This window comes from Ovis aries, chromosome 11 (assembly GCF_016772045.2).
Source record: "Ovis aries strain OAR_USU_Benz2616 breed Rambouillet chromosome 11, ARS-UI_Ramb_v3.0, whole genome shotgun sequence".
Taxonomy (NCBI): Eukaryota; Metazoa; Chordata; class Mammalia; order Artiodactyla; family Bovidae; genus Ovis; species Ovis aries.
This window is the reverse complement of record NC_056064.1, coordinates 39,112,186-39,139,651: the sequence shown is the minus strand read 5'-3', so window position 1 is coordinate 39,139,651 and position 27,466 is coordinate 39,112,186. Positions and strand designations below refer to the sequence as shown.

The 27,466-nt window shown below is 49.0% G+C and overlaps 1 protein-coding gene across 8 annotated transcripts; it reads left to right on the top strand.

Annotated features, from left to right (window-relative positions):
- The first annotated feature begins 3 nt into the window (after positions 1–3).
- Positions 4–26,993, top strand: PIP4K2B (phosphatidylinositol-5-phosphate 4-kinase type 2 beta). 8 transcript variants are annotated; one of them, XM_042255907.2, is made up of 11 exons: positions 735–802; positions 3,575–3,666; positions 10,501–10,598; positions 13,623–13,719; positions 15,825–15,977; positions 17,062–17,208; positions 18,251–18,289; positions 18,833–18,946; positions 21,548–21,806; positions 22,300–22,403; positions 22,919–26,993. In XM_042255907.2, exons 2-11 carry the CDS (start codon positions 3,640–3,642, stop codon positions 22,997–22,999), a joined length of 1,119 nt encoding a protein of 372 aa, XP_042111841.1. In that variant the 5' UTR covers positions 735–802; positions 3,575–3,639; the 3' UTR covers positions 23,000–26,993. The 8 variants fall into 8 exon arrangements, with proteins under 8 accessions (XP_060250856.1, XP_004012875.1, XP_060250853.1 ...); XM_060394873.1 differs by lacking the exons at positions 735–802; positions 3,575–3,666 and adding an exon at positions 4–69; XM_004012826.5 differs by lacking the exon at positions 3,575–3,666 and having other exon boundaries at positions 508–802.
- Positions 26,994–27,466: the final 473 nt, after the last annotated feature.

Genomic DNA, 27,466 nt, shown 5'->3' with positions numbered 1-27,466 from the left:
CTTGCTTTTCCCGGCAGGACTTCCTTTTGCCCTCGCAGTGTTCCTCCTCTCTCCCCCGGGGTGGGGATGGTACGTCCCACCCTCCTCGCATTCCCGCCCCTCCTCCCCTCCGGACCCGTGGTGCCGCCGCCATCTTGGCACGTCAGGTTGAGGAAAGACCCGAACCCTAGCTTTGGGGGGCCCGGTCAGGGAGATGCTCCCGCAGTCGTCTGCGAGACCTACCCAGCCCTCCTCCCCTCCCTGCTAGGGCGCGGCGCTCTGAGGCGCGCGGAGGCCGGCTTGACTCCTGTCGGGCCCGGGGAGGAGGAGCAGGCTGGGCGGCCCGCTACCTCCCCGGGACGGGCGGTACCACCCAGGCAGGGAGGACAGGGCCTGGTGACGGCGGGGCTGCGGCACTGCCCGGGGCGGGGTGCGGAGCGGGCCGGCCAGCTCCCTGGGGCGGGGCGGGGCGGGGCGGGAAGGGCGGAGCGTGGGGCGGACGGAACCACCGGGGCGGGGTGGGGAGGTAACGGGACGGGCGCGACCATGGCGCGGTGAGGGAGCGGGGGGTGGGGATCGGTCCGGGGGAGGCCTGGGACCGCTGGCTCGTGCGCCGTCTCGGCCGCCCCCCCCTTTCGCTGCCGCCGCCGCCGCCGCCCCGGGCATGTCGTCCAACTGCACCAGCACCACGGCGGTGGCGGTGGCGCCACTCAGCGCCAGCAAGACCAAGACCAAGAAGAAGCATTTCGTGTGCCAGAAAGTGAAGCTATTCCGGGCCAGCGAGCCGATCCTCAGCGTCCTGATGTGGGGGGTGAACCACACGGTAACCAGCCCCTCCGAGCGCGGCCCCGCGCGTGCTCACGCCCCCCGCAGCCCCAGGGCCCTCGCTCGGCAGGCCCAGCCAGTGACGCCTGCAACCCCTAGCCGAGCCAGTTGCACGCCCACCCCACCCTTGCACGCTGTCCCAGCCGGGTGTGCCTCCCCGCGCGCCACGCGAGGCCTGGTGTCACCGACGGTGGCGTGCCGTCGCGTCCTCTCCTTCCCTCCAGCCCCTCAAGCTTCATGCGTCTGGCTTCGGGCAGCCCCCGGAGCGCAGAGAGAAGGCCTGGGTGGGACGAAAGGGCTTTTATCCCCTCTTCCTCTCTTCTCACCTCGTTCCCGTTAGTTGCATTTGTTTTCCTCCTTGTTCCTTGTAATGGGCTGCCTAGCTCGCTGTCCAGTTGAGAGGCAAGTGGCATTAGTCTCCCTGAGTAGTCCTCTGTGGTCGTTTGGTTGATGTGGCTGCTCAGAGTTTCCCCATCCTACAGACCTCCTTACCACCGACTGGAAATCTTCCCTGGGTTTCCTGTTTTTCTTCTTGGAAGATGTATCCACTGGAGAAGCACGGGGTTCCGTGGACCATGGAAGGACCCATGGGGTCTTCCTGGGTTAGGGGGAAGGGAGAGTGTAACCATCTGAGAGGAGGTGAGGCCTGCTCATGAGGACCATTCATAGTAGAGGACCTGAATTCTGTGGGGTTCATGTCAAAGATGTTGACTTCTCAGATGTTGTGCTTTCTATTGTATGTAACGATGATTAGGATAAGAGGTTCCCTGGATCCTTGGATAACTTTGGGATTGTCCAGTAGTTTTTGTTAGGAAGTTGGAACCCAGCACAGTGTTTGAGCTGGAGGACTTTGTGTCCTGTTTGTTTGGGGTCTTCTTTCTCTTCCAACTACTTGCTCCTTGCATTCTGACCATTTCACTGGGTTCCTGCACCAGAAATGAGGAGAGGAAGTATGAAGACTTGAAATGCCACTTCACCAGCTAAAAGTTGGGAATGAGGAAAATGAAGCTAATGGCTTGAGTTTTCTGTGGATATCAATCCGTTCTGTAGGCTCCCTGACTTCTCGGAGCACTTGAAATTGCCCACAAGACCAAGAGATGACAAAGGGATGCAGGCTAGCAGGACTTTTTGCTTTGCTTTACTGGAAGAGCCTCTGGTTGGAGATTGATGACCCACAGTCCCAGCCAGGGTTTTACCTCTAATATGGAAATGCATGAGTATGGTGAGGTCTAATGAAGACAACCAAGTTTTCCTGGTCTTGGCTGAGTTACTGTTTTCAGAGACTTCACTGAGGTGAAGGTCCTGGCTAGGGTGGGGAGAACCACTGGTTCTCTGTGGTCTAGCTTTACGCCTAGACCTCTGGGAGCTATTGTTCAGTCGCTAAGTGGTGTCCAACTTTGTGATCTCACAGACTGTAGCCCGCCAGGCTCCTCTGTCCTCCACTATCTCCCAGAGTTTGCTCAAATTCATGTCCATTGAGTCAGTGATGCTATTTTATCACCTTATCCTCTGCTGCCCCCTTCTCCTTTTGCCTTCAACCTTTCCTAGAATTAGGGTCTTTTCCAATGAGTCAACTCTTCACATGGAGCTTCAGCTTCAGCGTCAGTCCTTCCAATGAATATTCAAGGTTGATTTCCTTTAGAATTGACCTATTTGATCTTCTCTGGGAGCTGCTTTGATCCAGTAGTCCAGCAGAGTTTGTTCTGTCTGCTTCCTGCTGCCTCAGGGGTCATCTGACAATATTGCAAGGGAAACTGGGTCATTAAATATGTGAACCCTATGTCCTTGCCTGGAAATCAATCCTTGAATTTGTTGTGGAGCTTGCTTCTCACTAGAAGGCATCCTGTCTCTGTGGAGAACTGGTAGTGGTCTGAAAGTCAGGAATATTACTGCTAGTTGGAAGGGACTTTGAGACCCTTATTTTATACATGAAGAAATGAGAGCCCTGAGTGGAGAATTAGTTCACCTGTGGTCTTTTGCAGAGCAAAAAATGCAGCTCATTGTCCACACCATGGGCTGTATTGGCTGAAGATGTGCTTGAATGAGAGGTCTTGTTTTATTTGCCTCCTGTTCCTTGTCCTGCCTCTCAGCCAAGTTCCAGGACAGATGGGAATTATGGTCTTGTTCAGTTCAGTTCAGTTCAGTTCAGTCGCTCAGTCGTGTCCGACTCTTTGCGACCCCATGAATTGCAGCATGCCAGGCCTCCCTGTCCATCACCTAGAGAACCTGAATGTATGCTCAGGTGTGTCTGCCTGTGCCTGCCAGTTCCCTTGGTGTGTGTGGTACTTGGTTTCCCATAGGCAGGCAGTGAAACTCTGCTAATGAAGAGGTATCCAAGATTCTCTTTGACTAGGCAGTCACCCTCTTTCTTTGCTAATTTTTAAGAAAGTTTATTTGAGAGCTATCTGAGAAGACATTGACTTTAAGCAAGACCCAAGCCTCTGGATATACTGAGCAAGCTCCTCAGGGGAAATGTACTGGGCACCGCTGTCCTTGACAGGTCCAGCTTTGACGATCGGTTAGTCAAGAGTTTTATTGCTTCCTTTTGACTTGCAATAAGGTCTAGGATTTTGTGGGTCCCCGTGTGAAATGGAGCATCTCCCCAGAAGACTATAAAATCTTGCAGTTCTCAAGGGAGTCAGGACCAATTTGTTTTGGTGGATTGATAGCCTTTCTTGGAGGTTGTCTTCCTTCAGAGCCCACTGCTGCAACTTTTTGAAACCTAAGTTTTTAGAAAAAAAAAAAAATCACCTTTTGTTTGTTTCTTTAGTTTCTCACCCATTTAAGCATTTAGACATTGATGGTCTCTGGCTGATGGTGTATGGTAGATGAAGGATGGATACATCTTTATCTATAGCACAGGTCAGTTACATATTCTCCCATGAGGTGGGTGATTTACTTCTGGGTGGAAAAAGAGACCTTTGAACTCAGTATTGAAACAGGACCTCCTGTCATGGACAAGAGATGCAGCCCCTAGACTTTATGGAGGAAAAAGGAAGACAAGATCAGAAGACTTTGGATTTGTTAGAGGAGAACTAGTAAAGAGAGAGAAACTAGTGTTTTAGTGGATGAAGTACAATTCGGGGGGCCTGGAGTTAGGGACGAGATGGCCTGGGAGAAGTATGTAGAGATCAGAGGAGGCAGACATGGCTTGATAACTTATTGGCCATTTTAGGAACTGGGTATGTATGAAGCCTCACCCCAGTGATCAGAGGAATAGGAGAGGTTGATGGTAATTATGTTTAACCACTTGGGAAGCTGCCAGACTGATTCTTCAAAGTGACTGTACCATTTTACATTTCTGCCAGTAGTGTATGTGGGTTCTAATTTCTCCAAATCCTGTCAACCCTTGTTATTGTCTTTTTTATTTCAGCCACCTTAGTAGATTTGAAGTGGCATCTCATTGTGATTTTGTTTTCCTTTCCTAGATAGTTAATGATGCTGAATATCTTTTTATGAGTTTATTGGCCAGTTGTATATTTTCACTGGAGACATATTAAGATCCCTTGCCAATTACTTTTTTGCTCATTTAAAATTGGGCTATTCATTTTTTTATAATTAACTTGTAAGAGTTCTTTATATATTATAGATTCAGGTCCCTTATCAGATACATGATTTGCAAGTGTTTTATCCCATGCTTTGGGTTATCTTTTTTACTTTCTTGATGGTATCTTTTGAAGCTCAAGTTTTTAATTTTGATGAAGTCCAATTTATCTATTTTTCTTTGGTTTTGATGAAGTCCAATTTATTTTTCTTTGATTACTTGTACTTTTGGTGTCATATCTAAGAATGCTTTGCCTAACCCAAGATCATGAACATTTACTCCTATATTTTTTTTCTGAGAAAAACTCAGAGTCTTCTAAGAAAAACTCTTTTAGATCTAACTCTTACATTTAGATCTCTAATCCATTTTAATTTTTTGTGAATGGTGTGAGGAACAGATTTATTCTTCAGTCTGCTCAGTTCTCCCCCACATTCTTCCCCCATTCTGTCCACACACTTTCTTTGCTTAATGCAGACCCAGAACCTCCTTTCCTTGCCTTTTCCTTTTCTCCTGCTGCTTTAAAAATCTTCGGTAAATATTTCTGCTCTATGAAGCCTTTGGATGAATTTGTCCTCCAGCACACCTTCTCACCTCACAGAGAACACTGAGACTCAAAACCAGGAGCAGAAAAACCAAGGTGTAAAAAGAGGAATAAACCCAGGGGTGGATTTGTTGGCCCTTGTGGCTCTCTGTTCTTCTCTTTTTTTCCTGGAGTTTCAGTCTCACTCGGACTTCCTTGGTCTCGGGAATGGGTTTCCCAACTTGTCAGGTTTTCTGATGGTGGCAGGTAACAAATGATTGCCAGGTGGCCAGCCCATGGCTGAGCCACCGACACAACCCTGGCACGTGTCGGGAAGCTTCCTGGGTAGCAGTTCCTATGAAGGTCACACAGGGAAGTTGGAGTTCCCTGGAATCAGAAGTTCACCAGATTAGAACTAGCGACTGAATTTTCATGTCCAATCAGATCAGCATAGAGTGAACTCACTGCTCCTAAGTTCTCATACAGCTTGTTTTAGCGTCCTCATTATTTATGCTGATGGCTCATAGAGTTGATCATGTGGATAATCCCAGAACCACTTACATGGTGTGAGATACAACAGACTTACCACCCTAATATGTTCTGTATCATACTACTCCAACGAGCTGCATTCCACAAGCGCACTTCTGCTGAAGGTGAAGGAGGTTGGCCCAGAAGTGTGCTAGATAGTAAAGAAAGGCAGATCTTCCTGAAACATTGCTTTAGTCATAGCCTTTCACACTCCAAAGCTTTTTGTCATTCTCTTTTGTCTACCAAGTTTATTCTTCTCTCCTGGGCTTTTAAGACTCATTACATTCTGGTCATAGCCTCAGTAGCTAACCTTAATCTTCTTTTCCATCCTCCAGACTGTGAATCTTTGGCATGGTCACACCAGCTTTGCCATCTCTTTTTCCTAGTGTTAGTCATCTTTCAGTCCCCTTTTTTCTAACCATCTGCCCTTCCATCCAGCATTTATTGTGTAACTGCTATGTACCAGCCATTGTGCTAGGGACATAAAAATGGGTAAAATAGTCTCTTTTTTCTCAGGGCTCAGAGTCTAGTGGAGAAATCAAACGTGTAAACAAGTAATTACCCAAGCAAGTGTGATAGTTAGGATATAAAGATGAACAGAGGAACAAGTGAGCAGTTCAGCCTGGGAAAGACAGGGAAGCTTTCACAGAAGTGTTATTTAGCCATATCTTGGATGATTCCCTTAGTTTTATTCCTTCTCTTTTTGCTGCTGTAGCCTATTACCTGAACATATACACATATATTACCTATGTGTGTGTATATATGTGTTCAGTCATGTCCACATCTGCAACCCTATGGATTGTAGCCCACCAGGCTCCTCTGTCCATGGGATTTTCCAGGCAAGATTACTGGAATGGGTTGCCATTTCCTGTTCCAGGGGATCTTCTCTTCCCAGGGATCAAAGCTGTGTCTCTTGTGTTTCCTGCGTTTGCAGGCAGATTCACTAGCGCCACCTGGGAACTATTCTAATAGCCTTATAAATGGTCCTGCTATCTCTTATCTTTGCCTTTTCCAAGCCTTACTTGATTCCAGAATTACCTTTCTATATCACCCATCTGATCATGTGAATTCCTGGACTTAAACCTGAGAAGTCTTCACTGCCTACACAGTTAAGTTCAAGTTATTATATAGTGGACAAATTAAGTTCAGATTCAGGCTGTGTACCTTAGTATAGCTTTGGAGTAGTAATTTTCTCTCTGAGCCTCATTTTCCTTCTCTATAAAATGAGCATAACACTTACCTTGAAGATTATTAGGACAGAGGGAAGGAATGGAAAACACTACCTTAGTCCAGGTAGCCGCCCATAGAAAGGACTGCACAGCAGTGTCAACAGCCCAGGTTTTGGCACCAGCAGACCTAGGAGCAAATCCTGACTCTGCACATATTATCTGTGTGACCTTGAGCGAGGTACCTTGAATCTTTTGCAAAAGGCAAAATCAGATATTTCATGTGACTATTAAGTATTAGAAATACAGAATAAAAAATATATATGTGAGATATAAGATACATAATAATATGGAGAACTGACCGCTTATAGACATGCCATGAGTAGGAGCAACTGTTATTTGCTAATAGTGATAATGTCCAGGGCTGTTCACCTGTCATTCCTGTACTGTTTCCCTCCACTTCTTAGTGCCTCTGTTCTATCCTGCTACTCTTCCTCTCACCCTTCCCCCCGACCAAAAATGGGCAGTATACTTTTTACCTCTGAGGCTTATAGTTCCCACAGCTGGGATTCCCTTCCTTGGGTTTTGTGTTTTGTTCTTTTTTTTTTTTCCCACAAACTACCTCTTAGGCCTTTCTCACTTGTATTTCTCTATAGCTTCTTTTAGCAACCAGCTCTCCCACTCCCAGGCAGACGCAGTCATCTTTTTTAAAAATTTTGTTCATTTATTGGCCATGCTGCACTGCTTTCAGGATCTCAGTTCCCTGGCCTGGAATGGAACCTGGGCCATGGCAGTGAAAGCCTGGAATTCCAACCACTAGGCCACCAGGGAACTCCCAGATCAGTCTTTTCTGTCTGCTGTTTCGTCTCCCTTCATTCATGACTCTATAGCGCTCATCACACTTTATTTGTTATCTGTCGTCTGTCTTCCCTGCTAAACAGAGACCGTGTCTTTCCGTTTTTGTGTCTACAGCTTCTGGGACAGTAATGGCACGCAGTAAGGCTACATTGAGAGCCGTAAACTGAATGCAAGTTTAGCCGAGTCTCAGATCTGGAAGGACTTTAGATGCCAGGCCAAGGAGTCAAAACTTTACCCTGAGGCTGGTGAGCAGCCATGGAAGGTTTTTAAGCAGGGTGTAATGTGACCTTGTTGTAGGTTCTTCCAGTGTCAAGTGCTCTTGGCGATCCCAGGCAGGGCGTTAGGTTCCGTTCTAGCCTGATGTGTGAGCACTGGGACTGGCCGTATTTTCACCCTGCTCTGAATCTGCTGTTCTGTTTGCCGCCCCTGTGTTCTGACTTACTTAAAGGCCCCTTGACTTCAAGTTTTACTGCATCATGGGTTTGTCTCATCTCCCCAGTAAGAGGATAAGCCTCCCACTTTCCTGTGCAGAGTGCACACAGCGCTCCCTTGCTGCACACTCTTCTCCCTAACATGAAATGAAGCATGTAGTAGGTATTTCAGCAAGTGCTTGTTCAACTGAAATTGAATAGAACTCTCTGGGGATATAAAATTTAGCACAACTAAAAAAAAAATAGTACAGCTAATCCCTAGAGTGAATCATCTACATGTGGCCCCATGGAAATGAGGGTGAGTCTACATAGTTCAGCTGTATGGATTATTCAGCAGTATATTATCTGTTAGAAATTTCCTTCTGTTGGGTTGTATAGTTGAGAATAGAATGAATTGAGAACTAAAAACTGACCAGCTTACAACTGTTCCAAACTATGCCACACTTTTGAGTTACACAGAAAATTAATAATGAACAGCTCTTGTTAGAATAATTCATCCTGGCTAAGAGGCAGTTGACCCCTCTCAATTGGGTGTTCTAGTCTTTCTTAGTTCTCCCAGTAACTCCTGGGAGTTCTCCTAGTAAGCCCTGACCATGGCATAGAGTCTTGATTTTAGCCTAACTCAGATTTAATCAGTAGCAGATACTGAACCTTTTAGTATAAAATACTCTTTGGGTCAGTGGTAAGTTCTTTCTAGGATGGAGGTATAAGCTAGAAAAGGACGAATTGCATAAAGAGCCATGAACTTCTTTAAATCTCGGAGCCAGACTTAATATGCCAGGAAAAAGGGTGTGGCACAGCTGCCATGAATTGTTTCTGTTGGCAGGGAGACAAGAAGTAGAGTGGTTTCCTCTGTAGGCACACTCTTAACAATCAGGTTGTCTTGTGAGCACTCCCTGGAAAGATAACTGTGGGGTGGTTTTGTGTATGTCTGTGGTGGTTTAGCCAGTGGTGGACATCTCAGACCTGGATGCTGGGGATTTTAAGCATACAGTTTGATCAATTTTGACAAATTTATATACCCATGGAATCATCACCCTAAACAACACATAGAACATTTCTAACACCCTAGAATTTGCACCTCATATGTCCCTTTACAGTCAACCACACGACTGCCCAACCCAGGCTATGTCTCACTGGACTCCCTCACTATAGATTCTAGAATTCCATATAAATGGAATCATAAAAGATGTACTTTTATATCTGTGCCAGTCAGTTTTGCCAGCAGTTTATTGAGGCTCTTGCACCACTGCCAACTTAACACTACTACCCTACGGCCCCTCCCCGTACACATATCCTTTGTTTCCCCAGGAGTAAATTGGGTTTTTCACCAGCTCTAGGAAGGAATGGTTTCCCCCGCCCAGTTACTGCATTAATATGAACTTCCTCCATCCTCTGACATTTCTAAATAAAAAAGCTTTGGAACATGAAAGGGGCAGCAAATTAAATGGTATTTCCCCCCATTTATGCTCCTGGAGGAGTCCTAATGACTAGGTTATTCCCTCACTGCCGCATGGGGCCTCATTGAGATAATAGGATTTGCAAGGAAAGTATCCGAGAGACCCAAGACTGTACTCCCCCTGCCCCCTATCCATTAAGTCAGGACTAAGGTTTCCTCTCTAAATCCTGAATGCATTAGTGGCAACTGGGTTGAGGGTCAAATGTCAAATACTCTGCTGTGATGGAAGAGGACATCTGTGGCTAATTAGGCCACTAATTGGCTAAACTGGGATGGGGAAGGGCAGGAGCTGCCTTCTCAGCTCTGCATCAGTGGGAGGCCAGTTCCCTGTGCAGCCTCCAGCTCCCTGAAGGGGATGAAAGACAATGAGAAGGTTTGTTTGCAGTGGGGGCAAGGCACCCCTCCCACTCTCCCCCAGTTCAGCCCAAGGCAGGACGTGGCTTTAGGAACTGGCCTGATGAAAGCAGTTAATCAGAGTGAGAGTGAGCCAGTAGCCAGATGTCTACCTCTTCTGCTCACTTTAAATTTAATTCTTTACTCTGGAGGTAAGAATTATACACCCACATAAACCCACCCAGCTTTTTTCTTGCCCCAGGCTGCTTTCTGGAGTGATCTTTAATTTGTATGAAGATGTTCAAAGGCCTCAGTGAATACTCAACGTATATTGGGTGATATTTATTCACTGATCCATTTATTTTTGCATTTGATAAATACACGTACATAGTCTCCACTGTATGCAAATCATGGTATCAAGTAGCTTGTGTGGAGCCTCCAAGAGTCAGGTGGATGATCTTTGCTTAAAAGGGTCAGTGATACGATCTTGCCTACTTACAGTCAAGCAGGCTTGTGAGGTTTATGAGCATTAAATACAGTGTGAGGGAGGCTGTGAGATGGCCAGAAGAGGGATACAAACAAAGCTTTAGGAATTCCGAGATGGGAAAGAACATTTATAGTCTGGAGAATCATGAAAAGGTTCCTGGAGGAGGTGGGCCTTATCAGGTGGGGAGAGTTAGAATAGGTAGAGATGAAGTTGGGAACATATTAAATATTCAAAGAGAAGAACAGAAATAAAGACAAGAAGGGAATCCGCGGAAATGTCTTTGGTGAGATGGTGGCATCCATGGTGTAGCATGTTATCTCTCTGAGGCAGGTGGCCTGGCTGAGAACCTCATTTTCCCCTTGCTTTGCAGATCAATGAGCTGAGCAATGTCCCTGTCCCTGTCATGCTAATGCCAGATGACTTCAAAGCCTACAGCAAGATCAAGGTGGACAATCATCTCTTCAATAAGTAAGTGGCCTGCTGAGTGGGTCTTGTAGGCCGTTCTTTCCCTCAAGGCAGTGATCCTCCCAAAACCTCAACCGTCATGGGGCAGGCAAACCCCTAGCATGGTGTGAAAGCAACACCTGGATCACAGAGCTGGAAAACTGGCTGGGAAAACGTGTTCATTTGCCTCTCCCCCTTGTGCTGTCCTGTCATCTCGGTCTTCCATCAGCCTACCTTCTGTGTCCCTCAGGACTGTGGCTCAGCGCAGGGTGATTCATCTAGGGCCAGTTTAGGTAACAGTGAGCTTCCCAGGAGCTGAGGTGTCTAGTACGAGGCGGACAGCAATGGCCCTATCTTGATCTTAGTCTGAGGCAAGACCTGCCAGGCATGTTCCTGACCTGGGATGCAGCCAGCTAGTGTGTGAACAACAGGCTGAGCCTGGTGCTCAGGGTTGCTATCTAAAATCGTTTTTCCCAATGTTGCTCATTGTGGCTTCTTGGATTAAAACTGGTGTCTCAGACTTTGATGGAGCAGCCATTTCCCTTGGCACAGTTTGGGACCTCCTCTAAGCCTTGTAGAGGTTCTTTCATCCTTCTGTGGGTCACCCAAGAAATATGTGGTGTTCACACTCTCTTCCTTTCTGCATTTGAATCTTGGTTCCACTCTCCATTGTCCCACAGTCCCCACCACCTCACCAGCTGAATTCTGTCACCCCACCATTCCCAGACTGTTAGCCCGGAGGAGAAGCTTGATTTGAAAACATCTATTAGTGGCCTCTCTCTGCCATAGTAAGTAATAACATCATATTCTGGAAGCTGTCTGTCTTCATAGCTGTTACTTGCTAAGTGGCCACCTGTGTAGAAGAAAAAACTATGTTTCTCCTCTGTTTGCACACAACTGCTCATTTCTAACACCAGATATGTGGGTTTCCCCCTACATCAAGCAGTTCTGTAGGACACTAGCAAGGTGTCCTGCAGTTCAGTTCAGTTCTGACTCTTAGCGACCTGAAGTGAGCATCAGGCCTCAAAGGTTAAGGACTGAGTCCTGCAAACTACGCCCCAACCCCCCTTCAGATGCCAGTCTCAAGTCCAGGTTGTCGCTTGTGCTGTGACCTATTTGCTGTATAGGTTGGAAGTTCCCACGACCCTCCCCATTGGGTTGGATTACTTTGCTTGAGTGGCTCACAGAACTCGAGAAAACAGTTTACATGCTAGGTTACTGGCGTATTATAAAAGGATGCAACTCTGGAACAGTCGGGGGAAGAGAGGCATGGGGCAAGGTATGTGGGAAGGGGCAGGGAGCTTCCAGGCCCTCTCCAGGCGCACCACCTGCCCCACACCTCGATGTGTTCACCAACCTGGAAGCTCCCCAACCCTGTCCTTTTGGATTTTTATAACAGCATAATTGAGGAAGTCATTGGCCATTGGCAGTTGGTTCTGCCTGCAGCGCCTCTCCCCTTCCTAGAAGGCAGGGGCCTGGGAAAGTTCCAATCCTCTAGTCCTGGTTGGTCCCCTGGCTATGAGCACCCATCCTTAGAGGTGTAACAGAAGTCATCTCATCAACTTAAATTCAGGCGTGATTGAAGGGGGCTTGTTACAAAGAACAAAATACACCTTTATTGCTTACCACTTAGCAAATTCCAAAGATTGTATGAACTCTGTGCCAGAAACAGGGACAAAGACTAAATATGTATTTGTTATTATATTCAATGTCACACCACTTAAGGAAGGAAAGGCAGCCCTAACCTCTGAGGCAGGAAAAGGAGTTGTTCTATGCCAGAGGTCAGGGCTCAGGTGTCAACCGTGTACCACATTGTACCAGGGGTCCGTGGTGTCCACCACCGCATTGACATTTTGGCCGAAAGTGAACTTCCAATGTCTTTGTTTTTTTCTTTGTTTTGTTTCTTTTCACTGATTCCTTTTGTCTTTTCAACAACTGTTATGTGCTGGTTATTAGACTGCAGTGCTGTTTACTATGAGACAAGGACCCGCCTTCATGAGAAGCCACTACTTTTTATTTCCTTGAAGTCTCCTATCCTGGAGTAATCAGAGGGACTTTGATTTCTTTTTTTTTTCCCCACCTCAGTTTTATTGAGATATATTTGATATACAGCACGGTCTTAAGTTTGAGGTGTCCAGCATGATAATTTGACTTATATAATTCATGAAGTGATTGTCACAATAAATTTAGTGAATATCCATCATCTCATATATGTATAGAATTAAAGAAAAAGAAAAAAAATTTTTTTCCTTGTGATGAGAATAGAGGGACACATTTCTGAAAGGTTGTTCCCAAGCACAGTGGCTATTGTCAAGATGGAGGGTTTGGAGGAGGCATCACTTCAGGTAATTCTCTTCCCTCCTGAAAGTCTGTGGATTGATTGAGGAGTGGGGAGGACGTAGATTGGTGCCAGCAGCCAGCAAACAAGGCTTCATAAAAAGATAGGATCCCAGTCAGTCGACTTAGGAAAGCACCCACCCCTTCCATCCCAGTGGAAGCCAAGGGCAGGACCTCCTGGGTGTAACCGTTTTCAGGATGTGTTGATAAGAGCCTCCCCAGAGGAGCGGGGTCCTTTGATGAGAAAAGCCTTTTCCTTTAGCTGTCAAACTGACATTTACCTCACAGCAGCTGTTCACATGCAGCCACCTTTCTGTAGCAAGTTCAGCACTTAGGAAGGAGGGCACACACTCGGTCTCACTTCTCTGCAGGTACGGTTTTTTTTCTGCTTCAGTGTAAGTTTTATGGAAAGATAGCGTATACTCAGAAAAAGCACACGTCATAAATATACAGCTGGATTAATTTTTTACAAGGAATTAAGGAATGTGCCCAAGGAATGTGAAGTTTTTAAACTTTCACATGCTCAGAATCACCTGGAGTGTGTGTTAAAAATGCAGCTTTCCAGACTTACCTCCAGAATGCTGAGGGCTACATTTTAAGCACTGCAGATTATTCCGATCCAGGTGACGTGTGGACCACAGCTTGAGAAGCCCTGATGTATGAATTAGAGGAGCAAGGAGTTCACAGAAACATGTCTCTGCTTTTCCCCAGAGAGAACCTCCCCAGCCGCTTCAAGTTTAAGGAGTACTGCCCCATGGTGTTCCGAAATCTCCGGGAGAGGTTTGGGATTGATGATCAGGATTACCAGGTATGGAGTGTCTTTGCAAAATCAGGAGGGTTAGGGAGTGGGGCAAGGCGGCAGGGGGGTGGTCAGGAAGCCACAGGACAAGTAGAAGAAAAAAATGTGTCTACTATTCTTGTGCTGTGTCTTCCTGTCAGATCTCACTCCACCCTGGTACTCTTTGTCCAGTGCTGGTGGGCTCTTGGAGGAATGAGGGCCTTAGAAGTACTTCTGATGGTGCCTCCTAGGTTCAGGCTCCTCTCCCTCAGAGGGAGCGCAGGGGGAGGGAGAGGGGTCTGTGGAAGCTGCTACATTTTAGTCTGACATTCCCAGTCTAGGCTGCAGAACCCTTCTCCATAGTTTGACTTAAAAGAGAGAGAATTGTTGCCAGCAGCAGATGAGGCCTCTTAGAGCAGATAAGACAGATTAGAAAAGGAAGACTTCAAGGGTAGTGTAACTTCTTGCCAGGTATGAGTGCCATCTCCTAAACTTGTCCCCTGTCCTGACTTTGGGAGGGGGCTAGACATGCTGGAAGCTGCCCCTTTTAGGGGGTGATCGTGTCACAGAGGCCTTTGACCTATTGGGAGGAGTCAGTCCCAATATCAGGGACATTCTAGTGTGACTCACCATCTGTGGCTTCTGTCACTTCTCCACCTAGCACCTTCCTTGGACTTCTTCCCCTGGCAGACAGCCTGGTGATGATGGTGGGAGAATTTTCCACTTCACTTGCGTAGCAGTAAAAAATATAGCTGATTTTCAGTTGTCTGTCGGGGGGAAAGAGGAATGTACAGCCTAGTGCAATATAAAATGGATGCCCGCATCTTGGACAATACTGTCATTCCTCCCACCCCACTCCTGGGAAGTCTTCCACAGAGTAGACCACAAGAAGCAGTCTCCTCCCCTCTCCACCAGCTCCAGGGGGCCTCCTGAGGAGGAGGGATGCCAGGGCCTTGAGCAGTCAGGAACAGTCATGTCCAAGAGGTGGTGGGCCGCCCTCCAGCCCCTCCCGTTGGGTCCAAACCCTGAACTCTCATGCCCTGACCAGAGCACGAGGTTTTCTGAAAACTTCTTGCCGTTAGTGCAACCCTAGGTTGTTGAGGTATCTCCTTCCACGGTGGCTCTTTCCCTTCCCTTTGGCCATCTAACCGCATCCTCTTTATTTCTCTAATAGTCTTGTAGGCAAATAATTGTGCTCAAGACTGGAAGAGGGGCAGGGAGGATGGTGTTCAGGGAGGGGACTCTTCACTGAGACTACCAGTGGCTGAGAGAGGCAGGAGATGCCCCCTGGAAATGAGGCAGGGGTGGAGCTGCTCTTGTCCATCCTCTGTCTTCTGACCCGCCAGAGGTCTTTTCCAGGCATCTGGTTGGTGAACACATTCCTTTGGTTGACTCACACCTTCCCCTACTCCCTCCCTGCTTGAGGGTTCTCCTGCTTCGGATTCTGATAGGAGCGGGGCCCTGGAGGGAGCAGGGACAAAGCCAGAAAGCCTCCCCAGATCTGCCTCCCAGCTCTGCACAGACAAGCAGGAGTTTGAGGCGAGGGGCAAGGTGTTGGGCAGAGCAGTGAGGACCAGCTTCCTGCCTTAGGAAGAGATTTCCAGCATGAGGGTGCATAACAGGAAATAAAGACAACTCTATCCACTCCTTCTTTATGCTTGACTTCTTGAATATTGCCTAAGCTTTGTCTTCATCACCCCCGAGAGACTGGGAAAACCATCTCAGTCCGCTTCCTGGTGTTCCAGATGAGGAAACTCCGGAGTAGAGAAGTGCAGTGGCTCACCCACGGTCACGCTGCATGTGAGCGTCAGGATTAGAGCCCAGGCCCCTAACCTCCGAGGCCGAGTTTTAGGTTCTAGAGCAGCTCTCTAAGATCAGAATGAAACGAAATATTTCAGTCGGTCCTCTTCTCATCACAGGCAAGGATTAGGAGCAGGTGGTGAGGAACAACTCAGGTTTCTCTTAAGGAAGACTTGGGGGAGAGGTGAATTTCCCAAGAGAAAGGGGGCAGGTAAGGTCTCATCTACCGCAGTGCTGTTGGCTTCAGAGCAGTCTGGTCCATAAGAGAAGACTCAGAGTAAAAGTCAGAGTCCTTGTTTCCCCTTCCAAGACCAGCTTTTGTCTTGGTCCATCAGAATTCAGTGACACGCAGCGCTCCCATCAACAGTGACAGCCAGGGCCGGTGTGGCACGCGTTTCCTCACTACCTACGACCGGCGCTTTGTGATCAAGACTGTCTCAAGCGAGGATGTGGCTGAAATGCACAACATCTTAAAGAAGTACCACCAGGTATGGTGAGTCGTGAGCCTCAGCAGCAGAGGATGGGTTGGAAGAGGGAGAGGAGCCTCCGGTAGAGCTTCCGGGGCGGGGCTGGGTCCTCTCTGATAATGGGTGCTTCCTGATAACCAGGTACTTGCCTCCCCTGGGGCTGTGTTTCTGTGAGGTAAAATGCCTCCTTGAGAAAAAGAAAAAAAGAAATGAAGGTGTGTTATGGACGCAGTGCCAGTTGACCAGCTGTTTCTCGTCAGAGGTGGGGAGTTTTCACACTCTGGCACCTGCCTCATTTCTTCTGAGAGAGGTCCTGTCGGCTCAGCAGGGCCGCTGCTTTTCCCGTTCCCTCTCGCCTCTCTTCTGGAACCTGTCCATGGGAAAAGCAGGGGGTGCCTGTCTGAAGCTTGCCTGGGTCTTCAGGGAAAACTGGCTTCTCTGTGGGCACCTGAGAGGTGGTGCAGGGGCCCTCTGGCGTTTGGGGAGTTAGAGCAGAAAACCCAGTGAGAGTGGTGAGTGTGAAGCCATTCTGTCTCTCAGACGCCTCATCACAGCCCTGCCTCTGCTCCCTCTCTCTCCCCGCTGGCTTCCCATATCAGGCTGGCAGAGAGGATGCAAGGCCAGGATCAGTGATTTTCCTGCAGAATCCCAACCGTATGAAACCAAAGAGGCTCTGCACGGCCTGCTCAGCCTCTCAGTCTGCCTTGCTAATTGGGGGCAGGGGTGGCCTTGCCTTTTGCAGGTCTGAGGAGCCCCATGACTTCACAGAATCTGATTTGGAAGCTGCTAGTCTAGAGATGGGACTTCCCTTGTAGCTCAGTCGGTAAAGAATCTGCCTGTGATGCAGGAGACCTGGGTTTGATTCCTGGATTGGGAAGATTCCCTGGAGAAGGAAATGGCAACCCACTACAGTATTCTTGCCTGGAGAATCCCATGGACAGAGGAGCCTGGTAGGCTGCAGTCCATGGGGTCGCAAGAGTCGGACACGACTGAGCTACTAAACCGCCACCAGTCTAGAGGCTAGAATCCCAGGGGGCGTGTGAGCCTGGGAAGAGCCCTGTCTGTCCCGGCGCCTTCACCTGTTCCTTCCTCCCTTCCTTTCTAGTTCATAGTGGAGTGTCACGGCAATACCCTTTTGCCACAGTTCCTGGGCATGTACCGACTGACTGTGGATGGTGTGGAAACCTACATGGTGGTCACCAGGAACGTTTTCAGCCATCGGCTCACTGTACATCGCAAGTACGACCTCAAGGTAAGAGCTCTGTGTTTCCCAGCTCTGTGGCCCTCTCTCCCTGAGGCTTGGAGGGGCTGCACCTCCAGCTTCCACATGTTGGGAAAGCCGGGGCATAGGTTTGGGTGTGGACAAGTGGCTCTAGAGTTGATACTCCTAACTCACTTGAGCCAAAGGCTATCTCATGTCCAGGTGACAGTGACAGGTTATTCAAGCCGCAAATGTCCCCTGTTTATGTGCAATGAGTGGTGTTCAATTCCCGTCGGGGGATGTGCACCCCGAAGGCAGCAGGGCGGGTCAGGCTGTGCTGCACACACACCCTGGCAGCTGCCCAGGCCTCGTGGACTGTGCACAGGCACATTTCTAGACACAGTGAAAAACACACTTGTGCCTGTGAACCGCAGTGCTCCGCTGTTCCCGAACCTGGCTTCCTGACCCAGGTCCCTCAGACCGATCTCCCTCTCTCTGCTACCTGCACTGGCCTCCTTTCTGCTCCCACGGTGCCCATGCTCTCCACACCCCCAGCACCTCACAGAGGCTGCCTGCCATTGTTTCCCTCCCTGCCCTCTTCTCCACCTCCACCTTCCCCCATCTAATCACTTCCTACTTAGCCTTTCAAGCTCAGCTCAAATATCACTAATTCCAGGAGGCAGGCTTTGGCCATACCTCTGTCTAGTCTAGACCGTGGTCCTGTACTGCATGCTCTTGGAGAGTTCTGCCTTCTCACCTGTACCACTTTGCACTATTGTAATTAATGGATTAATTAACTGTGTAACTCCTGCTTACTGCCTGTCTCCCCTGTTAGAAGGAGAGCTCCTTAAGGGCAGGGACTGAGTCTCTCAGTTCAGCCCTGTTTCCCGAGCACGGGTCTGGTTATAGTCAGAGCCCTGTACCCAGTCTGTGACAGAGGAAGTGAACAAGTTGCTGCCTCCTGGCCCCTCTAGGAGTCTAACCAGTCTACTTGAGTTTACCGCTGCCGCGCCCTAAAGACCGGTCCATGTTTCTTTCTCTCAGCGGAATTTGCCTCAGCTCAGATTTCTCCTGACAGCTCTTATCCTTCCAGGGTTCTACTGTTGCCAGAGAAGCGAGTGACAAGGAGAAGGTATGCTGGGGCCTGTGCTCGTCACTTGTGGAATGGGTCACTTGGAGTCAGAAACACCTTCTCCCACCCCTGCGGTCCCTTCCTCCGCTGCCGTCCAGCCTAGTTCTTAGACATGCAGTCTGTGGATGTGAAGTACTATGTCACTAAGCTCCTGCCTGTCCTCATCCTTGGCCTAGGCCTTGGTCACCAGCCTTTCACCTTTGCCCTTGCTGGGCTCTTCGTAGTCCTAGAGGGCTGGCAGCTTCCACCTCAGCCCAGCCTGAATCAGTGAGTGGCTGCTTGAGCCCTGAGCTCAAGGTAGCTCAAGCCTGGTAGTCCAGGCCCAGAAGGAAATCCTTTGATCAGTCCTCATTGTCTGACTCCTGCCACATACTTGCCATCTCTGCCTGTCTGAAGCTGGGACTGTAGACTCCTGGACAGAGCTGTTTATCAGCAGGTTGGCTGTCTTTGTGCCAAAGACCCTTTCCTCTCCTGTATCACTACCCACAGCCTTGGAGGTGCACAAAGCAGGCCGCCAGCCTAACACTGCTATTGCTCTCTCAGGCCAAGGACTTGCCAACCTTCAAAGACAATGACTTCCTCAACGAAGGGCAGAAGCTGCATGTAGGAGAAGAGAGTAAAAAGAACTTCCTGGAAAAACTGAAACGGGACGTAGAGGTAAGTACTTACCCATGATTTTGCTTTGGTTGAGCTCTTGTCCCCAGAACAGAAGCCTCCTTCACCTTAAGGAAAGTTGAATTCACTACTTCCAGAAGTGTGGACAAGAGGAAGGCGGTGATTTGAGCCATGTGGGTAGTTGCTTGCATCTAAAGCTCACGCAAGTATGCGTTCCATTTGGGGGGACACAGTTTGTGCTAGCCGCACCTGTGTGACTCAGTTAGAAGTGCTTCCCCTCATTTCTTCTCTCGTCTGTTATCACCTCATTTTCAAACTCCACTTCAAGCTTCCTTTCTGTGTTACCCATAGTGGAGGAGGCATCTAGGTGTCAGAGTGACAGGAAACCAACCATTAAGACCCACCAACCGCGCCTTTCTCTGGCTCAGATTCTCCACTTGCCTTGCAACTTTCTGGTTGGCAGGGGACTTCCTGTGGAGAAGTTCTTTGGAGAGGACATGTGCTAAATAATTAACGTGATATCTACACCACTTGATAACTTGGTGCCTCCTATTTTCAATAACTCGGGAGCCTGTTTATTGCAACAAAACTGTATAAACTTTAGAAAATGTTTTTTTTAAATTGTGGTAAAATATGCATAACATAAAATCTACTCTCTTAAACTGGTTTTGAGAGGCATTCAGTACATTCACATGGTTGTGCAACCATCGCCACCATCCATCGCCAGAACGTTTTCATCTTCCCAAGTGAAAATTCGGTACCCATTCCCTCTTCTTGCCCCTGGCAGCCGCATTCTGCTTTGTGTTTATGAAGCCGACTGCTCTAGGAATCTCTTATAAGTGGATCATACAGTGTTTGTCCTTTGTGTCTGGCTTATTTCACTTGTCATAATGTCTTCAGAGATCATCCATTCTGTGCCTTTTGTCAGAACGTCCTTCCTCTTTCCTGAGGCTGAATGACATTCTGTTGAATGTATGTACCACATTTTGTTTACCCGTTCATCCATTGATGGACACTTGGTCTCTAGTTAAGATTAACTAGTTAATCTAGTTAGACATCTCCAGAGAAGCAGAGGAAGATGTAGATACATAGGTATTTACTATAAGAAACTGGTTCACAGGATTATGGAGGCTGAGAAAAGTCCCCAAATCTGTCTGCAGTTGGCCACCTGGAGACCCAAGAGAGCTGATGGTGTAGTTTTAGTCCAGAGGCCAACAGGCTCGAGACGCAGGAAGAACTGATGCTTCTTCAGTCTGTGTCTGAAGGCAGGAAGAAGACTGATGGCCTATCTCAGAGGCAGTTAGGCAGGAGGAGTTTCCTTTTACTCATAGGAGTCAGCCTTTCTATTCTTTTTGCCCTTCAACTGACTGACTGAGGCCCACCTACTTTAGAGAGAGCAATCTGCTTTATCAGTTTACCAATTCAGGTGTTAATCTCCTCCATGAGCACCATCCCAGACACACCCAGAATAGTGTTTGACCACAATTCTGGGCACCCAGTAGTGTAGTCAAGTTGACACATAAAATTAACCTTCACTCATCATTGTGAGTAATGCTGCTGTGAACATGGGTTTTACAAACTTCTTTTTGTTAGGAGGCTTTATCTTAACCACCCCCTACTGTGTTTGTACCTTTATTCTGATGTTTGTCTAGAGTCTTTCTCCTCCTTTTCCTACTTTCCTCCCTGCTCTGCCTGCAAAGAGGATTTAAGACAGTTGACACCTTCATTTGTCTTCGCTGGCTTGTTGCTTTGTAAACGTTTGCAGGCGGATAGGAGAGGGTGCGGCTCACACAGTCTCTCTCCTGGGACCCTGGCCGCTTCTCCCTTGGCCTTGAGAGGGCTTTGTCCGGAAGTCCTTGCAGTGGTGCGCTTCACCTTTCTCAGAGGACTCTGTGACCTACCGTCGGGGCTGCTTGTGCTCTTAGTTACTTCGTGGGCCTCTAGAGAGAGCCACTCTGGTGCTGCTGTGACTCTCCATCTAGTTCTCTAGGTCATTTGGACAGTTTGCCGCTGTGTGACCACAGCAGAAGGCCGGGCACATGGCTGACGGTGGCCGCTGGCTAGTGCACAGAGGATTTGGAGCAGTGACTGGCCTCACACTAGTTAAACTGGAATGCCGGCTGACTGTTCCGTCCTCGTCATCCCACGCTCTTCGTTCTTCTCCAGGTTATGGAGTCCTAGCTCGGGAGACTCAAGCACAGTGCTGCTCCCAGCGCTTGCAGGGAGGAGGGATGCACGGTGCAGCATTCCATTCTTTCCTCCAGCTCACCGTGGCCGCTCAGTCCCAGATGGAATTGACTCTTCCCTCTCCGTGCAGGGCTCCTTCTGCTTCCACTCCCGCAGCCTCTACCTGCCTGCCTTGTCTTCCTTCACTAGGATCAGCCTCGACTCCCTTCCTCAGGGAGGCCCTCTTCCCACTGCTGGACTCACACAGCTCCTCGCCCTGGAGGAGTGACTGTCTTCACCATTAGACATCAAACTTGTCCAGGGCAGAGACTCTGATGTCTTGTGCTCTGCTGTGTCTCAGAGTTGGAGAATTAAGTTGAAGGAGTGCCTTTTCTCCCCTTTCCAGATGCCAGTCTGCCATGTCAGATGTCCCATGTTAACCTCTGCCTTCCGCCTTTCCTTCCCCCACCTCCCTAGTTCCTGGCCCAGCTGAAGATCATGGACTACAGCCTGCTGGTGGGCATCCACGATGTGGACCGGGCAGAGCAGGAGGAGATGGAGGTGGAGGAGCGGGCCGAGGACGAGGAGTGTGAGAACGACGGGATGGGCGGCAGCCTGCTCTGCTCCTACGGCACGCCTCCAGACAGCCCGGGGAACCTCCTCAGCTTTCCCCGGTTCTTTGGACCTGGGGAATTTGACCCCTCTGTTGACGTCTATGCCATGAAGAGCCATGAAAGTAAGTAGGAGCCTGTGCCTGCCAGGCCCCTCCAGCCCTCATCCCACCCCCTGCTTCAGGCCTGTTGCTTAGATGCCCTGTGGGTGCCTGGGCCTCCACCTTATTAACTGCTGACTCTGGCCTCTTTTTGCTTTCGGCTGCCATCCAGGGTTACCACCAGTAACTCTGTCTTCTGGGGCCCTGAGTCCTTCTCTGTCAGGCCTTCTTTCACCTCTTTGTGTGTCCTGGATAGCTAAGGCCTGGTTTAGCTCAGGTTCATGGGAGGGACAGAACCTCCTAAATAGTGTCATGTCAACCCCACAGAGTAGCTGTGAAGATCAAATAAGATGAGAGCTATGAAAGCTTCTAAGAAGGACTCCATGGGTCATTTCTTTTCTCAGATTCAAAGTGACAGGGATGAATCTGGATGTTGTATCTGAAGGGTGAAGGACACAGATGCTTTCTGCCCTTGTCCCTGCCTTTTCCTCCTTTCCTGTTTCCTCTCCCCCTTCAGGTGCCCCCAAGAAGGAGGTGTACTTCATGGCCATCATTGACATCCTCACGCCATATGACGCTAAGAAGAAAGCTGCACACGCTGCCAAAACAGTGAAACATGGGGTGAGTTCTCCCTGTCTCCATCTAGGCCCGGGTGGTGGGCCCTCAGGCCCCGGGGGGCTCCTGCTCAGAGACACTCTCCTGGCCCTTGTCGCTGCCCAGTTGCCTTGTGTCCTCTCTTTGCCGTCTACACCCCGTCCCCATGCTGCAGCTGGCTGAAACACCCAACTTGTTTTTCCCCCAGTTCTCTGGCTCCTTTCCCCCCGGCTGCTGGGCATGTCATGCATCTTGTTGACTGCCAGTAATAGCTTTGTTTACATGCCATGCTGCTTCCCAGAGGCCTGTTTCCCCATGGGCTTCAAGCTACTGTTCTCCAAACGGGCCCCCACAGAGCTCTGGAGCCTCTCTGCCGTCTCCCCACTGCCTTGTTCCTACTTCAGTGGGTGCAGCCCTGGGATTGTGAATCAGCGAAGCAGGGCCAAGGCACTTCTGAGACATGGGAATGATTTCTCCAGGTGGCCCGCCTAGCTGGGGGCGGGGCAGTGCCACCTCCTGATTCAGGCCTCTGTGTATTACAGGCGGGGGCCGAGATCTCTACTGTGAACCCTGAGCAGTACTCCAAGCGCTTCAACGAGTTCATGTCCAACATCCTGACGTAGTTATCTTCTACCTTCAGCCAGAGCCAGAGTGCTGGATGTAGGGTCGGGGATTGGAAGAGAGAGAAGGTGTTATCTGGGCTAGATGGGAGGGCGGGGAGCAGAGTGGGGGTCGGGGAGGGCTTTAGCAACGTGACTTCAGCCTGTGACACTGAGAGAGACTCTAGCAGGAGGGGAAGGGATGTGCCATGTGTGCGTGTGCTCACAGGATGTAGCCTCATCTGCTTACCCTTGATTCCCCCCCTTTGACCTAGGTTAAAAAGGTGTTTCCTTTTTGTTACCTTGTAACGTTGTAAGATACCTTGGGGCTAGAGATGATTTTCTGGGTTTATTTGGGTTTTGTTTCTGAAATTTCATTGCTCCAGATTTGCTATTTATAATGATTTATGTCATCACCCTATCCACCATCTCCATCCCTGCTCTGCTCTCCATTCCCTCAATTAAAGAAGCACGCACAGACCCAGTGAAGGGGCCTCTCAGAGCGAAATGCTCTGGTGCCGGAGGAGAAGAGGTTAGACGCCTCGGCCCTGCTGCATTTGCTCGTCTAGTTAACTTAATTTCATGGAGTATTGTGCACAGCTTCCTCTACCTTTTTGGCCTCGGCTCCAAGTGAAATGTTACATAGTTCCTCCATCTAAATGCTGTCCCTCCCAAAGGCATGCTCCAGGTCAACATCAGGCATCTTGGAACAGAATCAAAGATATCAGAGGGGAATGAGTTCATTCTCACGGGATGGTCAGGGGTGGGGGACTGCTGGTTCTCAGAGAACCCCATGATCATCACCCAAGCCCCAGGCTCTTTGCGGCCCCTGGAGTGCAGACATCATCTCTGTGAATGAAGCCTGTCTCCCACTGAGTCAAGAGGAACTAGAAAGCACCTCTGGATATAACAGGACCCTCATGCTTACATGGTCATTTCCCCTTGAGAAAACTCCAGAAAAGCTGATGAGTATCGAATGAGGTCTTGTGCCCTCCATCCATTTACTTCCTTCAGATCTTCTCCCAGGCATTCTCATTTGTAGGTGAGCTTTTAGCTGGGGCCTGGGGCGCTCCTTACAGAGATACCTCTTCAAGCCCCGAGGCTTCCATGCAGTAATGTGCCACCTGGATGGTTGTGGCCAGCAGGAATGGTGTACCCCGCCCTCCCCTTTGGAGTGTGCCACCCAAGCCTGAGGTTGCTTCTGAGTCACTTGAGGATCTGACCTGGGAAATACAATTTGGAGGCCTGATGTGCAATTCAACGTGGCCCAACCTTGGAGCTGTGTTTCCTTGATGCATAGACTTTTTGCATCTCTGCTACCACAGGCCTCCTCAGGAGTGGCATCTGGCTGGTTCCTTCAGGATCTCTACCACCTTCTGAGCCTGCTACTGAGGCCTCAGAACTGCGTCCTTTTGTGGGGCCATCAGAGCAGTCTGGCCTGGTCAGGAGAGAAAACAACCCTGTGCTGGGGGAGGTACATCCCTGCGTCTTCTCATCTCCTCCCCAGGAACTGGGGACTTGGGATGAGATGTGGTGAAACTTGTAGATAACTCTGCAAATGGAAAGAAATTTTGTGGAACCATTTTGAATGAATGGATTGGTTTCTTTGGCTTTGTTCAACCTGGTCAAGCTCAGCTTCTGAAGCAGGAGCCGGCAACATCTCTGTGCCCGATGCACAGCATTTAGGTCAGGTGTAATGGAAACCATGTTCTTGGACTCTGCTGAGCTGTCAGAACCCTTGCGGAGAGGCAAACGGGCCGGACAGCTGCCCTGGCCCCCGAAAGGGGCTGCAGGTATCTCTGGATGTCAGCAGCAAGACCGCGAAGTGACTTGGGGAAGAACTTGTACCACGTGTCTCATGGAGAAAACAGATTTCACTTAGGGAGGGGGTAGTAGGAATAATGTTTGGACTTGATTTCCCTATCTTCTAATCAAGAATGAAAATTTGAATCTGCTCCTGGTCGGGACCAGCAACTCCCGATCTTGGCAGGCTGTCCTCGGGGCCTCCACAGCCCTGGGCTCTCTCCAGCTTCCTGCCATTTGGTCTGCTGATCATGTCCCTCATAATGTGTATGAAAAGTGTAACCAGTTGTTCCCAGTTAAAGGTGAGCTACCAGATATCTGACTTCTTTAACATTGAGTTTTTGTGGGGTGTTTTTTTTTTTTTTTTTGTATATTGTTTACATTTTGAGAGGTAGCATTCTGTTTTAAATGCTCTTTTTGTTTTTCTGACAGTATTGTTGACCGGGTCAAAACATTTAAGCTGTGGTTTGGTGGATTTTAAATTTTTTTAAAAGGTCATTCTCTGTGCTATCTTCAAAACCTTGGGTTTGGTCCTTTAATTCCTTTGGCATTCAAATATTTGAAAGCTATTTATCTTGGTTTATACAAGGTTTTTCTCTTCTTTTTGTAAGGATGATGTTAAATTTGGTTTGCAGTTTGAATGTAGAGAAAGTGAAGTGATCCCCAAATTTTTGTCTGTCCCTGCTTTTTTCCCAGTCCTCCCATGCCTTGTCTGGGCAGTAGAAGGCATCCAGGGGCAAGTTACTACCCTCACCATCACTCTGGAGCCAAGAAGAAAAGCTGAATGGTTTTACGGCATCCCAGAATAATTTGGGGTCTCCCAAGAACAAAGGCATAATAGGACACGGCTGCCTGGATGAGGCCTGGTTGGGGATAAGGGAGGATTATTCTCCATTCTCTCCCTCTACCACTTAACCAGTCACAGCTCTTCCCATCCTGCCCCTCTTCTTCTGAAAGTCTGCTGAGAAAACTCTCATCTCCCAGGTCTCCTCACCAAAGCGAAGAGTTCCCCTTAAATCTCCACCTCAACCACTAGAAGGCGGCCTCTGGCCCTTGTTCCTGTTAATGAACCACTGAGTCTTCATCCCCCAGTACGAGCTCCGTCCCTGTGCCTTCCAGCGTGGAGGCTACGGGGCAGGCTAGGAAGCCAGCAGTTCCAGGGGCACAGCCCGAGGCAGTGCTCGATGTCTCCTTATTTAGCTCAGGGGTTACTGGTCTGTGGCACGTGCTACAAGTCGCCCCTGTGGCTGAGTGGCACTCCCTCGGTCCCCACTACAGGCAGCTTATCCTCCCTGCCCCCTCTTCCTCCTTGTGTTCCTCTTGCCTGTGTTTAGGCCTCGCACAGGTTCCTGTAGTGCTCAGGGCTTGGGACTACATGCTCCTGCCCTGCTTTCTCCCCTTCACAGTCTGCCAGGGTCTGCCCAGAGGGGTGGACCAAAGACCCAGGACTTTTCTCAGTAGCCAATCCCACCCTCCTCTAATTGTCTTTTTATCAAGTTGAAGAGAAAATTTCAGCAATCCCCAGCATTTGAGCTACTCAGATGTTAGGGGCCAGAAGGGACAGTGTGTTTAAAACCACCCTTAAAAGGCTCTGACCTTAGACCTGTGGCTCCCCCAGTTCCAGGGACCCCACTTCTTTCTGGCAGAAATGTGGGGAGGGGGCTCCAACCTGAGCACAGGAATCAAAGGGAAAACACATTCAAACTGCCCCCAAATCTACCAGCCATGTGCAGGGGCTCTGTGACACAGCCATGGCCTTCTGAAATGAGACACTTAGGAGGTGTCTCCAAAGGGAAAAGGAGACTTGGCTGTCCCTGGCGATCCTTTGGAGGCTGGGGGAGGAAACTTCCAGAGTCCCTTCTCCTTGCTCAGAGCCATTTTGGGAGGAAATGGGAACCAACAGCCTTTGGGGGTAAGGCCTGGTGCCACTCAGCACACCCAAGCATCAGGTCAGGTCATTGTAGTAAAAAAAATTGTGAAGTTTAGGTTCAGCTTTTGGGGGAGCAGGATAAACTACCACCCTACCACATGTGTGTGACTTCTCAATTTCCCATTGCAATTTCCATTTTTTTTAATAGGAATTTTCAAACCCCTGTGCTTGTCTAATGTCTGCTCGGAACAATTCGAGACCCTGTTACTGTTTTAAGATGCATGCATGTTAGAAGATGAATCTCCAACCCGAGGAAAAAAATAAAACTCAAAAAAGCTTTGTGTACACACCTGTTATATGTGAGTCCTTTGGAAATAATCCTTTTATCTTTTTCCTAATTAGAAGGTTTGGGTCTGTTTCAGGGACTTGCTTGGGCTAAATCTGGGCTTGAGTTTGAGTAAGAGTCAGGACCTCTGATCACTCATTTTCAGAGGCCGTTAATAAGCAGTGACTAAGGTGGTGCTTAAGAGACGTGGGTTCAGTCGGTGGGTTTGGAAGATCCCTGGAAGTGGCAACGGCAACCACTTCAGTATCCTTGCCTGGAGAAGCCCATAGACAGAGCTTCCAGGCGGGCTACAGTCCATAGGGTCACAAAGAGTCAGACATGACTGAAGCGACTTAGCATGTATACCTGCAGGGGCACAGACCCCAGAGGGTCCACCTGTCAACCACCTTTCCCCTCACCCTGCCCTCTCAGAGGAGTGGACAAACTGCCCGCACTTCCCCAGTGCACAGAAGCAGCACTTGGTGGAGCCACG

Excerpts from the sequence above, each read along its gene's own strand:
- PIP4K2B (XM_060394870.1), top strand. The coding sequence starts at position 644 with ATGTCGTCCAACTGCACCAGCACCACGGCGGTGGCGGTGGCGCCACTC. Across the intron at positions 13,720-15,824 it reads TTGATGATCAGGATTACCAG|AATTCAGTGACACGCAGCGC; the intron begins GTATGGAGTGTC and ends TTGGTCCATCAG. Across the intron at positions 15,978-17,061 it reads TCTTAAAGAAGTACCACCAG|TTCATAGTGGAGTGTCACGG; the intron begins GTATGGTGAGTC and ends CTTCCTTTCTAG.